Raw genomic sequence first — 13,489 nt, forward strand, 5'->3', positions numbered from 1 at the left:
TGCGTGGGATATGAATTGAAACGCATTAGCTTAAGTACTGTAACAAGTCGGTTTTGTTAGAACATTCGTTTTGAACAATGAAGAACAAAACAAATGGAGAAAAATTATGCTGGTTGCACCATTGCAATAGGTACATCAGTAGGTCACACTCTGGTGGACACAAAAACTCTTCGTTTGGGTATCGTAATTAATAGCAGAACGCGATGCAAATACTTACCAGTTGGATTAAGTCCACCAGTGTTGGAGGGAATCGCGCCAGCTAATCCAAGTGCTGCTAGACCCGCAAGCGGATTTTTAGCGATTCCCGAAACCTAGAATTAAAGTTAGAGTGATCGAAAATGGTTAATCGTCTTTAAGAATCATCTACGGCAATATTCATGAAGAGTATGTTTGGTTTGGTTCATATTACTTTCATAAATCTATTTTGTGCAAACATGTTATTCCTGCTCAGGGATAGTAAGATTTTTAAAAGATTGCATAGACGCTAATATGTGTATGTTGAACTAACAACCAACACCATTACACCAACGAACCGGTAGACAATTTTCCCACTTTAAAAACAACAAATATCAACAGTGCGATGTAAATGCAACATGGCAACTAAGAAGCAATCCATTTAACATAGTTAAATTCAATCACATAATAACAATATAAATTACACCATTGAGACATGTAAAAAGAAAACAATAATTCTACTAAATATTAAAGTGCATAAAAGTAGGAAAACATTGAATACAAAACAGTGTTGTCATCTGCTTCGAAAATTGCAGAATAACTGTACTTTTTCAGTACAAGGAAAACAAAATGTGTATCAAATAAATCTTCAAAATTTTTGACAAATTATCTGCTTCGGCTTTACTCAAAACCAGATGCCAAACTATTTGAAGCAAAATTAAATTTAAATACCAAATTTTGTTCCGAATTTTAACATTTTTAATCGACGCAAACAAACGAAGAACTGTTAAGAAAAATATTAGAAGTGAGATATTGCTTAATCGTGTTAGATACATAACCAAGGAATAGTAAAGTTAAAATTGTTATTGTTAAAGTATAAAAAGGAATTGTACAGGTGTGATTACCACCAAAAGAAAAATACAATTACTGTATTAACATATTCAGAGCCTGTTCGCTGCTGAAAGTCTTACATTAAAAATATGGGAACATATGTACAATAGCGTATTAATTCAAAGCAACATTTTAATTAACATACGGTTTTAGCTATGCGAACGAATGAAGTAGTTGCTACATTACTAAAAAGGACACAATATACAAAGGAGCATAACGATGAGTTTTTGGAACTGGAACCATATCAGATCGTAGATTCTCGAGAAGGGGGTGTAGTAGTTTCGCAATTGGTATTAGTCTTCAATGGGCGTGTTTGGGACAAAACAGAAGTAAAGCTTGGTTCAGTGGAACAAATCTTGATTTGCTGGGGGGTTCTAGCGAACTACAAGCTAATCTAAATCTATTGACTAGAGAAATTAATATTTCGAACTTGCTAGGCAACATAAACTGTCTAAGCAATTGCATTCTTCACTGCGCTACCCAGGGAACGAGGGAGCTGTACGAGGATCACATTCATCAAACGCGCTCTTTGTTGGATTGAGTACACAGTTTAACAGTATCTACACATGAAGGAACAATAGATTAGAGAGGACACATTCGCAAAGCGATGGAACGGTTTGCCAGTATTATTACTGCCCAGTAGAATACGGGAATCGGAAGGGATAGTTGAACATGTTACTCAAAGCCACCGATGATAGTTAGGTACTAAGGTACGTTGAAGACACGTGTTACACGTGGGGTCACATTCTGCTGGACAAAAGGTCGTTGGTTGGTGAAAGTGAAAGAAATGGGGAACAATAAGGGGTGGCAAGAAGTAAGGGTTGAGGGGGGTGGTTTTATGGGTTGCCGGTTTGGTGTGAGAGGATTTTGCTTGGGTTGGATGGAGAGAGAGAGAGAGAGAGAGTAAGTTACTGCCAGGCAAAATCAGCACCAATCAAAAACGATTAAACTCACATCAGGTATCGGTTGTAGATGATGTGGAGGTATCGCTCCCTGTAGATGTGTTCCTTTTAGTAATGGATCGGCTAAACCGGAGATGCCCGCATGCAAGCCACCGGTAATGGCTAGTGGATATACTGTGCAGGTCTAAACGAACGATTTATGAGATAGTTATGTAGATAGAGAGATAGATAGAGAAAGAGAAAGATACAAAACAGATAGAAAGACATAGTGTGCGGCAAAATGTTCAGGTGGAGTATTTTGCAATGGTTTGTTTGTTTTGTTTTTTTACTTTCGTATTTTTCGTTCCCTTTGCTCAAGAGTGGTTATCGTTGTAAAATCAATTTGCAATAGAAACAAAAAGAATGACATAAAGGACAGCGATACGTTCGATCGATCGTTTTCCGTTGAGAAGGAAAATTAACACATCCATAAGGTAATAGAAAAAAATGTTATAGGAAGATGCAAAGTGCAACGGTTTTAAGAATTAAGAGAAACACGGAAAAGGTAAACGCATAAAATCAGAGTAGAGATATAGCAAAACAAAAATGGCAATGGCACTATGTTACTGAGTGAAGGTAAAGCATTCATTAAAAGTAGCCCTTGGGATTAGCAAAACAATTTAATGAGCTTCAGATGTTCGACAGTAGTGTTGGGTTTGGCTTGCACTTGAAGTAAATAATAGTAACTTTTAGCATCAACAAATAAAACAACAGCAACAGTATAGAACAACAGAACACAACGGGACAACGAGAAACACAAGATATCTTTTATCGCACATGTATATAGAAGGAGCATCAGTCTTGAGCAGTAAACTATTTGTTACAATGTAATATAGGTGTAACTGTAGCCCGAAAGCAGGTATAGCGCGGCATGTATAGTTCTTAAAATGGTGACAAACAGCAACAGACAAATAATAAGGCGATAACTAAATAAGAAATTTCGTCTTAAGTACAGTTAGATAATACGATAAGTTTCTAAAGAAAAATGTATCTCTCTGCTCCGTTTACACAGGACACATATTCAAATGGAAATAATTTCGAAATGTAAGATCAATCAACAGAGCCTCATTGCAACGACAGAGATGGAAAGAGATTGCTCTACAAAAGATAAAAACCGAACAATAGTACATCAATGCCGTTAAACCATTATACATACCTCCTGTGCCGGGACGGCGTAGTTACCCTGAATGGTGTACGCCTGGCCGTTTGCCACTATTACCGGCCCATTCACCTGTGGCTTTGGCCGATACGGAATTGTGGCACCCTTCGGTGGTGACTGAAAGGAAACGAGGAAGAAAATTAGAAATGTTGGTTTAGAGCATCGATTCTATTGTAGTTTGTGTAAGGTCGGCCGGCCCGGTATGCCTAGTAAGTTATCATGCTGTTGCAAGAAAATTAGATGAATAGAATTCCGATTGAGTAGTCCCCCCCTCTCGAGGTTCACCACATTCATTAGATGCTAACACATCGATATTTGCTGTGGGTCGCATTCCTATTGTTTGTTCTGCTTCTGCGTTCTACGCAGAGCTCACAGGGTACATTCATGTATAAATTTTCAATTGTTCTTCACTGAACATCAATACTAAATTATAGAAAAAAATGAAGAACAAATAGAAAATATAGTTTGCAATCAAGAAAGTTTAAAGATGTTCACATCAAGCATCTGCTGCTCTAGAAAGAAAAAAGAAATTTCCCTGAAGAATACCTAGAATATTCAAATTGATGACGTCAGCACCAACAAACCTACTTACATGTAGCTTCACAGATCCGAAACATAAATCAAGTATTATTGGCACAGCACTGGGTGCGCTCCAAGTCGCGATGGTAATTAATAATGGACATCGATACCAAATTCACTTATCCGCCAATTACTTTTATGCTTTACGTAACAAGGCGTGCCAATCATGCGTTAATGTTCCCATCTGTGACTGTCGGTGAAATATGACGGGCAAGCTGAACCGACACACAGGTTCTCCACCACACTTTTTGAAACATTTTGCTTGAAAAAGCGTCATAGCTGCCGAGTGAAACGTCTTGCATTGAAGCACACAAGCTAGATCCCACAGTGCTGAGGTAGCAATTACAAATTACAGACCACGCTGGAGCTACTGTGCGCGTAAAAGTTAGTGATTAATTATTCACCGGGTACATTAGGACCGGCGTACTACTAACGCAATGCAACGGGTCTCGCATATGCATACACACACCCTGCCTTCCAGGTTATAAAATGTGCCCTGTGATTTTTCCTCCCCATTAATTAACGTCGGTTTTCCACCTTTCCGCACATAACTATGCGGCTGGTGCTAGCAAAAACTAGGCTACAACGTGTACCAGCTTGCATTCGGTCACGTTCGGGTGTTGTGCACCTCGTTATGTCAAAATTTTCGTCTAGTTTTGGTCAACGGTCGAATAACTGCTACTCTGCTAGTGGATGGATCTCAACCGCATTGAAAATGGCCACTGACGAAAAGGGAACAAAGTTCGTGGAAATAAACAGATTGGTTGAAGGGTTGTATATGTGGCACTACTACTGCTGTGATTTGAATGCTATTGCTAGTCTAACAAAAGCTGTTACCAGCAGGGTTATTAGCGGTAAGGAATGGCTATACAAAAGGACCGATAAGGGGAAAAGAGTGAAAGGTTAGGGATGGAGGGTGGTAGAGTGCAAAATTTAATTATGAGCACCATTTTTTTTTTTGCGTTCTTGAATTACAAATAGAGCCCTCAGAACAAGAGCATGGGAGCAACGAGCAAGGAACACAGCACCAGGATATGTGTAACAGCTGCAAACCACATTAAAGGTCACATAACACCCTTTTCGGACTAGTCTGCTTAACATGGCAAAACCTGTGGTCAAAAGCTTTCTAATCTGCAAATTGAAATATTTTGCTGAGCCCAAATTCCATCACGCAAAACCCAACAACCCTCCAAGGGATCACCCTCTCTCCCTCGCTCGTGCCACAGGGACAATAATGAAAGGGGTTTCCGTTTGGTTTATTAATAAGAATGTCATATAAAAATATGTTTCTCCTCTGTTTTCTGCACACCACACACATACACCATAATACCTGGCGGGTGTGTGTGTGTGTGTGTGGTGACAATTCAACAAGGCGACACCTGTAACGTATGAATAATTTACAACATGTGCGGTTTGTCGTCGAGTTATAGGATACCTTTATGTGTCTGTTTTTCGATAGGAAAAAAGTGGTACAATGTTAACCCGTGACAGAGGGTGGTATTATCGGTTTAGTTTGCGGTGTCAATCAAAGAGTTATAAGTGGAGTTGCACTTATTTAGCAAATTAGTGATTCCATCGAAATGCGAAATGGTTTGTTGAAAAAATTGCAAAATTTAAAAAAACGCGTTTTATCTTACAGACCAAACGTATTTGTATCATTTTTTTTTCCTATTAATAATACTAGTTTAGACACATTGAGTTCAATCTTCAGTTTACTGTTATTATTTGAGCCAAATTTACAGAAACTGTATCAATTCTCTTAATTCAAACTATTTTTATTTGACACTAAATGTTATTCGCAATTAATTGAGTTCGTTTTACCAACTCTTGCTGCATTTGTTCAACAGTTTGCAAAAAAGTTAAAGTTGCTTCATCAAAATACGAAATGTGCGTATTATTTCTGTCAGTAGCAACGATTGATATTATGTCGGGAATTTATTTTCTCTATCCCAATAACGAAGAAAAAAAATCTATCTCTATTTCGAGTTCACGAGTAATACAAGCTCGTGAACAAAAAATCCCTAAATCCCATTTGTTATTATAACTTCATAATCAGCTAGTGGCAGTGAAATGGTATAATTAACGAGGCTTCTTTTCATTTTGCACCTTACTCGTAATTGCCAGGTGGTTAGGATCGAGAAGCGCCTTCCCGTGCTAAGGGAGCGAAAAATACGAATTTCGCCCATCAAAGATTTTCCGTTGTGTGTGTCTGTGTGGCAGAGAGCTGCAGGTAGAGTGTTTTCACATTTTTATCAGTAACTGGACAAATAAGCTGAACAAACTACGGACCCAGACCGTCAAAAACATTGAAGAAAATAACCATTAGTTTTTAATGGAAAGTGAGATCGGTTTTGTCTGTAAGGCAAAATTGAAAGAAAAGAAGAAAAAAAACGCACACATTGTTGTCCCCCAGTTTGCTTGCCCTCCATCACGAAAATCCATCGTTACATTATTAATTATCTTCCACGGCCAAGGCTCGAGAGAAGCGATTGCTATTCTGCTTACACGCAAAAGATCATTGAAAAGTTTTCCTGCAAGGCGTCTGCTGGCTGCTGTCTGGATGAGGATGTCGGTGAAAGAGCTGCCGCGATGGGGACAGAGTTGTAGTGTCGGCGGGTAGCCCAGCCTCATCATCCCCAGCAGAACTCCGAATAATCGTACCGCACCATTCGAAATTACTTCATTAAATAAATTGCGAGTTAACACTAAGCGGATTATTTCTTTCCCATTCGCTTACAAACACACCGGCACTCATCCACAATCGTTTCCTTCTTCCGAAGAAAAACGAAGGCCGCCTGCAGCCTTCAGAGCGCGCGCGCCCCAGCGAAATAAAGTAGTAAACCACTACCATTCCCAGGACGATGATGATGGAAGTGTCTATCCAGGAAATTTCCAACGAAACCAAGTAGTAAACGACGAGCACGGACGAGCGGCGACCAACGGTGGAATGTGATGGCATACGGCTAAAAATGGTTCAACTGATAAGCTGGGCACAGACACATGCGGCGTACGGGCGAAAACCACTCACGAAAATATTGCTGCTTGCGGGCGAAAACCAACAACAACAAAAAAAGTATCCACGAGAAATAATTTCTATAAAATTCGCAGCTCATTTTTCGACCACCTACTTCACTTTGGTTTCAGTCGTTTGCGCAATTCATTCTGCTTGTGAAAAACCTTCTTCCACCAGCGATTCAACCACCATCAGATATGTGCTGAGGCAGCGGGCGGGGAAGGACCTGATTTCGACTGTGCCAAATGCCATTTCAGAAAGAAGATTCAGCCACATTTCTTCAACAGTAAAAGTTGGCAGCACGAAAACTGTACAGTCATTTATATTATCATCCAAACGAAATGGAAAGATCGTCGCCAAACTTTGGGTTGGCACACAGTGGGCAAAGCGGCAAAGGAAACGGATTTGCGTTTTTGAACGCTTTTTCTAACAAAGGTTTTTGGGGAAAAGGTGAAAAGCTTGCAATCTTGCCGTTGTGTGAAACGAAATTTCGTAGCTTTTTGGTTTTCAAGCCTCGATTTTTGCTCTTTCACATCTGCTTTACCATCTTGAGTAAGTGTAAAGTGTTTAAAATGATTTTCTTTTTACAAATACCATACGTTTCTACGGATCATACTGGTTAAATATGATCTTGTTTATGCTCTACCAAATTTAAACGGTTTAGCAACAGTATTTTTTTATAATGTGTACAATAGACTGTGACAAACCGGGCTATCCAAAAGCGGAAGTGAACATTTTCATCAAAACCCTCTTCAGAATAGGTAGGAATTTGAACGCAACCCATTAACAATCCCTACCGTGAAAGAATGTCGCGAATAATGGTCCTGAATTCGGACGGTGACACGACGCATTGCACGTATCCGCCACGCACGGACATGCAATGCAAGTGTAACCGGGGAGGGGGGATAAATTAATCATCGTGAAAGTAGTTCGCTGCAGCATGACAGCGCAACACGGGAAAAGTGCAAGTGCCCTTTGCGACGAAAATTTATTGTTGTCGTTCGGCATGTATATGCGCATCTGCACGGTGAAACTATCAAGAAGCACGGGTCGCCATTATGGTTGAGCAATGCAAAAGATCGCACACCATTAGTCGTGGTCGCCTGCTGTCGTCGTCTGAAGTGAAAATGCACACCGAGAGATCAATGACGGCAATGCGTGCAGGACATTAGGGGTTCCAATTAGAGATTCTAAATTGGTCAACATTAAATTACAAAATCGAGGAAGCACAACTTAGTTAAATGCCACACCTTTAAACGAAACAAAGGTGAGCCAAGAACCGAAAGTTGTAGCTTAATGTAGCTTGTACAAATCGTGAGGATCATTTTTGTTTTTGGCCATACAATTTCTAGCCTGTGATTGATGACATTTTATTTTACTTTATTTCACATGTAGTTGGATGGACTCCTGACTGACTCCGGATTTAATGCTCAATTTAATGTGTTTAAATAAAGCAGCAATCGTAGGTACTTACCTCCAGCATGACACAGCATATGTGATAGATGCATTGCGTGATTGCTTCAGCGGAGCCACTCAACGTAACGGCACGTTCCGTCGAGTTTGGCAACATTTCGCTTGCAACTTGTATCGAGCAGCCGGTGATTTCCCGAATTTCTTTGATTTTGGAGCCACCCTTTCCTGTATGATGCAACAAAAAATAACAAATAAAAAAGGATGCGGTTATCAAAATTGATAAGACATACGGGCTTGACCGTTTTAATGATTCACAACAGATAAATATCAATCAAACTTACCGATCAACGAGCCACACTGACTAGCTGGTACAATCAGACGAATTGGAATTTGTGGTTTGCCCTGTGAGTTCGTTTGGTCTTGAAACTGGGAACACCACTGTCGCAGGGAGAAGAAAAACAATGATAAAACACAGTTTATTATGTGCTGAAAATAATTTAACAACAGCTCAACATACCTCTTCGAACTTCTTCGTGATTAGTGTAAAGGCTTTGTAGATCGCACTTCTGGATCCGGAGACCGTCACGATTCGTTCCGGGCACGAGCAGTCTGATATGTTGATTTTTGCACCGGACTGGTAGGAAGGTTAGCGGAAAGCAGAAGAGTGAAGAGAAAAAAAAATTAGAAAACTTTATTTAATTATGGACACTTAAAGTGCCGGAACAGTGTTGACCCGGACCCCCGCGCCCGCTCATCGCAGACAGTAAGGGAAAACGCTTCAGGCACCTTTATTACTCGTGGTGTGCAGGAACCAGGACGTAAGAGAAAGAAAGACAGAGAAAAAAGCATAACCACCTTGCGCCTCCAGCATCACAGCAAAGAGGAACAACAAACTCTAAACAACATTTCGGGAACGACAAAACTTTATGATTTGGCGATTTTGGGATGGGCACACACACACACACAGGAAAACGACAATGTAGGTAGTATCCCCGGAGTGGTCGTTTCGATGAAAAAACATCACCAAACAAGCCTCCTAAACCGAAAGTATCTCGATTGGATACCAAAGAACGAAAAAAAAAAGGCAGACGACCAACAGAGGTTGAAAATATCCAGCAGCAAATCAAATGCTTGAGCATAAAAAGGCCAAAAGTTTTCTCGCTTCACTCTGGTTGTACGCAGCGCGCGGTCCTTGCCTGGCCCGAAAACGAACAAAGATGTTTATATTCCGGTGAAAAGTTCATGGCCAGAAGCGCTCCCTCTTTTCCCTTTACATTTCTTCGGGGAGGGGTTTTTTTTTTTAGTTTGACACATTCATTCTCGCAGCAAGTCGGACTTCTGTTGACGCGCAATTTTTAAAAGATTTCCGCTTTAATTCAAGCTCCGTTTATTTGAAGGTTGTGCTAAGCCGATGAAATGATTGTTTAGGCGGGTGGCATCTTTTCGTCCCGCTATTGCTCAACTTGCAAACGACGGTGACGCCTGAGGGGACGGGAGAGCTCGCCGTCTAATAAGACATGGCTGTTAATATGATTTTTATTCTATTTTAAGTAGTTGTTTAATGAACAAGACTTAAAGAATTATATATTATAGCAAATGTATTGCTGTAAAAATGATGCAGATCTTAGATAATTCTCTTTCTCGTTCTCTGCCAGCGATAATTCTCGCGTTCTCTGCGAGCAATATCTTAGCCTAGGCTTACAGCATTATTCACATCCTATAAAGGTGTGTGCACGTGATCAAACATGCTGCCATTGGTATGAGATTTTAATAATATTTTCTTCCCAGTGGTTTGTGGTAAAAGGATACGGAACCCTATCGATGCGCACCGTATTGCATTGAAGGTAGGAGCAGACAACGGAAACCCAAGCAGTGTACGTACATACATACATATATAGCCAGGAATTTCGATAATGGGATTATTTCATTTCCCTTTCACAGAGCAACATAACTATAGGAACTAGTTCTTCATTCGTTCGAAGAATGAATCCATATTAGCGTTCCTGTGTGCTAGCAAGCAGCAAATGTAACAAGAAACCGAAAAGGATGTATCTACGAATGGTTTCTCCAGCATTTCGTCGCGCAAGGCATTAATGCATATCGCATTCCATTGCTACGTTTTGATTGCGCTTTTTTTTAGTGAGAAAAGCAGTTCCCCACATGTTCTAGGGTTGGCTTTACTGCTATCTTCCCTTCGCTTCCAAGTCCCCTATCAGTTGGGTGAAAGTCAAAGAAAGAAAGAAAAAAAACTGATTGTAAATGAGCTTAACTATCGTTTCCGTTCTGAAGTGTAGCTTCTCATCTGCTTTGCTTTGACCTTAAGTTGGAAGTTATAAAGGACAACAGTTGGGCACAACTCTATTCTTCTTCAAGCACATAATACTACGCAAAAGAGCGAAACAGGAGCCCTTCTTATAATTTTGGGTTCTCGTAAGCAACCGCCATTGTGTTGCGAAAGGAAGAAGATCATGAACGGTGGCACAGTAATGATACCTATTTAACGATAGCTGACAACAGAAACAAATTATGAGGCCACTAATTAGGTCCACCAAATATACTTCTTGCGGTGATGGTGGCGGCTTTTTGTTCGATTTTATGTGCATAACATAAAGCCCGGAAATTGTATAGGTTGAATAGTCTTTTTAACAAGTTTTTTAGCTCGCGACTAATTTCGTCGAACAAGACAGGCAGACCGGAGCTTGTGTTGTGTGAAGTTAAATAACGTTGCGTGCCATTATAATGTTACATGGACGAGAAGACAATTGAAAATATGTAGATTTATCGTTAAACGCTAATCAAGAACAACACTTTTACTACAAAAATTGGGATAAGCAGGAATGGCGAACAAGTTTTGATTCACCAATTCAAATAGAATTGACCTTTAAGTGTAAAAAGTGTTTCAATCTTTTATAGATGCTTCATTCGATTCGAACACGAATGCTCAAAAGCAAAATCGATGTTTTCAACACACGGAGAAATAAGCTTATCATACATGAAATATTCGCAACGTGACATATGGCCATCGAACACCGTTATTGGATCATGCTCGAAACACACAAAAAAAGGTAAAGAATGTAAAAGATTCAGGTGGAAGAGTGCGAGATTTATTTCACACAACTCTGCACTTTACGTTATCGTCCAGGACAGTTTCGATAAAAGGATGTGCAAAATCTGTTTCTTCGCGCAGTGGATCGAAAGAAAATGAAGGAATGGAATGAAAACAAAGTAAATCGTCTGGCATCCGAAACAATAGTGTATATGCGCGATGGCAGCGGAAATCGAATCGCTTTTCCATTTTTGTCAAGTACTTACCTCTTCTCTGAACCGCTTGACGATCTCTCCCTTTTTCCCGATAATGCTTCCGACTTCCTGCACAGAGAAAGAGAAAGAAAACGAAGAATGAAAAGAAAACATCAATTTAAGAATAATTCGAAGCGACGCATGTTTATTCTACAAGTGATATAAGCGAATCCCTTCCCCCAATCTGGTCTTTTTTGCACAAAGAACCAACCATTTCTTGTGGTTCCGGCAATGTTTAGAACAATCGAAAGGTTTATTGATCTACAAATTGCTTATGTCACGCTGTGTGTGTGTGTGTATGTCAAAGGCATGATTTTGTAGGGTTAATTATGAACGAGTGTGTTAGGTGGCGACCAGTGGAATCAACTGGAGAAAACGTGCGTTCTCGGGGCAGAGTAATGTTAGCGGGCGGAACAACTTAATTACCCACATGTTGCATATGGCACCTTGCATGATTAATTATCCATACGTTCTACCTTATGTGATTATTAATACTTTTTATTGCGCTCATAACCGTTTCCCTTGTGGGGGCCAGAGAATCGAGAAATTCAACAAATATGCTACCGGGTATAGGTCAAAATGAGAAAGGTAGTAAATCATTTGTTACAGGCCTTTTTTTCTTCATAACTTTAAGCTTTACCAAAATTTCACCATAAGATAATAAATCATGAAGTGATTAATATTTAATTCGATAAACTGATTATGTGCTTGCTGGATACGCTTAAACATTTGCATTATATTTTGGGAGCTGTTTTAATTGCAATATCGAATATACCACAACTCAATCGATAGCAAGAGTACGCATAATATTGCAGAAAGCAAGACAATTTTATAAAAACAGAAGTTATTCAGCTAATTATCTTCAAACTCTGCTACATTGTTGGTTTAGTTGGTTAAATATATTATGGATTATCATGATGCTCCAGAGGATTTGTACTTTTAAACGTAAACCATAACTGTAACAACGATAGTTTCTGTAGTTTATCCAAATTTAAGACAATGTAAGCCCTATTAACCACCAGCTTTCCTTCTTCATGGTTAGCATCGGATGCACAACTTAGATATTCCAAGTTGGTTATGATTCTGTCCTTTTAGAATTTTTTTGTTATTTCCTTTTAGACGGTCTATCTCTGTTGAAAAGAATTATAGCTACATGAATTGGAATTAGTACACATCTTCAACGTATAGGTAGCGCCGACTCCAAGGTTTGTAGCAGTAGCAATGGATACCACGACATTAACCACATCCTCTGGTCATGCGTGGAGTTCGATGCGGCTAGACCCGGACTTTTAGCAGCTGGTTTGGGCATCAAGAAGATCCTCGGCGGTGCCGATGCGCGATATCCTGGGACATGAATTCGCGGATTTTGTTTCACTTCGCCAAAGAGAAACGATGGGAATCGTCCTTTGATCCCTTCCCCTTCCCATAGATTGTACGCATTATCGTCATATTAGCGGATTGTAGTTTGTTATGTCCTTGCCTCTTGCGTTTTGCTGGCGTCAGGGATGTCAGCAACAACATTAGATCACTGAACCAATTGAATTAGGTTTGGACGACGTGTATTTGTGACTGGCGCCTTTACTGCTGCCAGCCATAACATGCTAATGCTGGCAACTATATGGTGTGGTGAACATCAAGGAGTATCCACAAGAAAAGGAGGTTTTCTTGGGAGCCAATTGTTAGTTTCCACGGCACGATACTCCAAATACCTGGCAGCAACAACATCCACAACCGAGCTCACCCAGGATAACGTGCACTTGAATTGAGGGAGAAGGAAATGACTACCCTCAAAAAATTGTTAAGCCAGATATAAGATAAGATTTTAAGGAATACGGCCAGGCCGTCATCACTAAAAAAATAAAATGGAATTAGTAATCGATTTTGAGATTGACTTTAGAGAAAAGTCTATTATGAAAAGAAAATCCCGAAAAATGTACTAGATATTCGAACCTGCTCTAGAGAACACAAAATGTTATCACTCAAAGAATGCTAGCCTGCTGCCTACTGAAATACTGACTT

At 39.8% G+C, this 13,489-nt stretch overlaps 1 protein-coding gene across 4 annotated transcripts in view; it reads right to left on the reverse strand.

The window, feature by feature from the left end:
• The window catches only part of LOC126561980 (poly(rC)-binding protein 3), a 58,472-nt gene that overhangs the window by 12,987 nt on the left and 31,996 nt on the right, over nt 1–13,489 (reverse strand). For 3 of the 4 annotated variants that reach the window (XM_050218380.1, XM_050218379.1, XM_050218378.1), the window contains exons 2-7: nt 11,483–11,539; nt 8,688–8,804; nt 8,512–8,608; nt 8,232–8,395; nt 3,163–3,282; nt 218–311 (exon numbers count right to left, since the gene is read on the reverse strand). In XM_050218380.1, coding sequence (XP_050074337.1) covers nt 218–311; nt 3,163–3,282; nt 8,232–8,395; nt 8,512–8,608; nt 8,688–8,804; nt 11,483–11,539 — 649 coding nt within the window. Of the gene's footprint in view, nt 1–217; nt 312–2,019; nt 2,152–3,162; nt 3,283–8,231; nt 8,396–8,511; nt 8,609–8,687; nt 8,805–11,482; nt 11,540–13,489 lie in introns of all 4 variants that reach the window. The other variant, XM_050218377.1, reaches the window with a different exon arrangement.

This window comes from Anopheles maculipalpis, chromosome 3RL, assembly GCF_943734695.1.
Source record: "Anopheles maculipalpis chromosome 3RL, idAnoMacuDA_375_x, whole genome shotgun sequence".
NCBI classification, from domain to species: domain Eukaryota; kingdom Metazoa; phylum Arthropoda; class Insecta; order Diptera; family Culicidae; genus Anopheles; species Anopheles maculipalpis.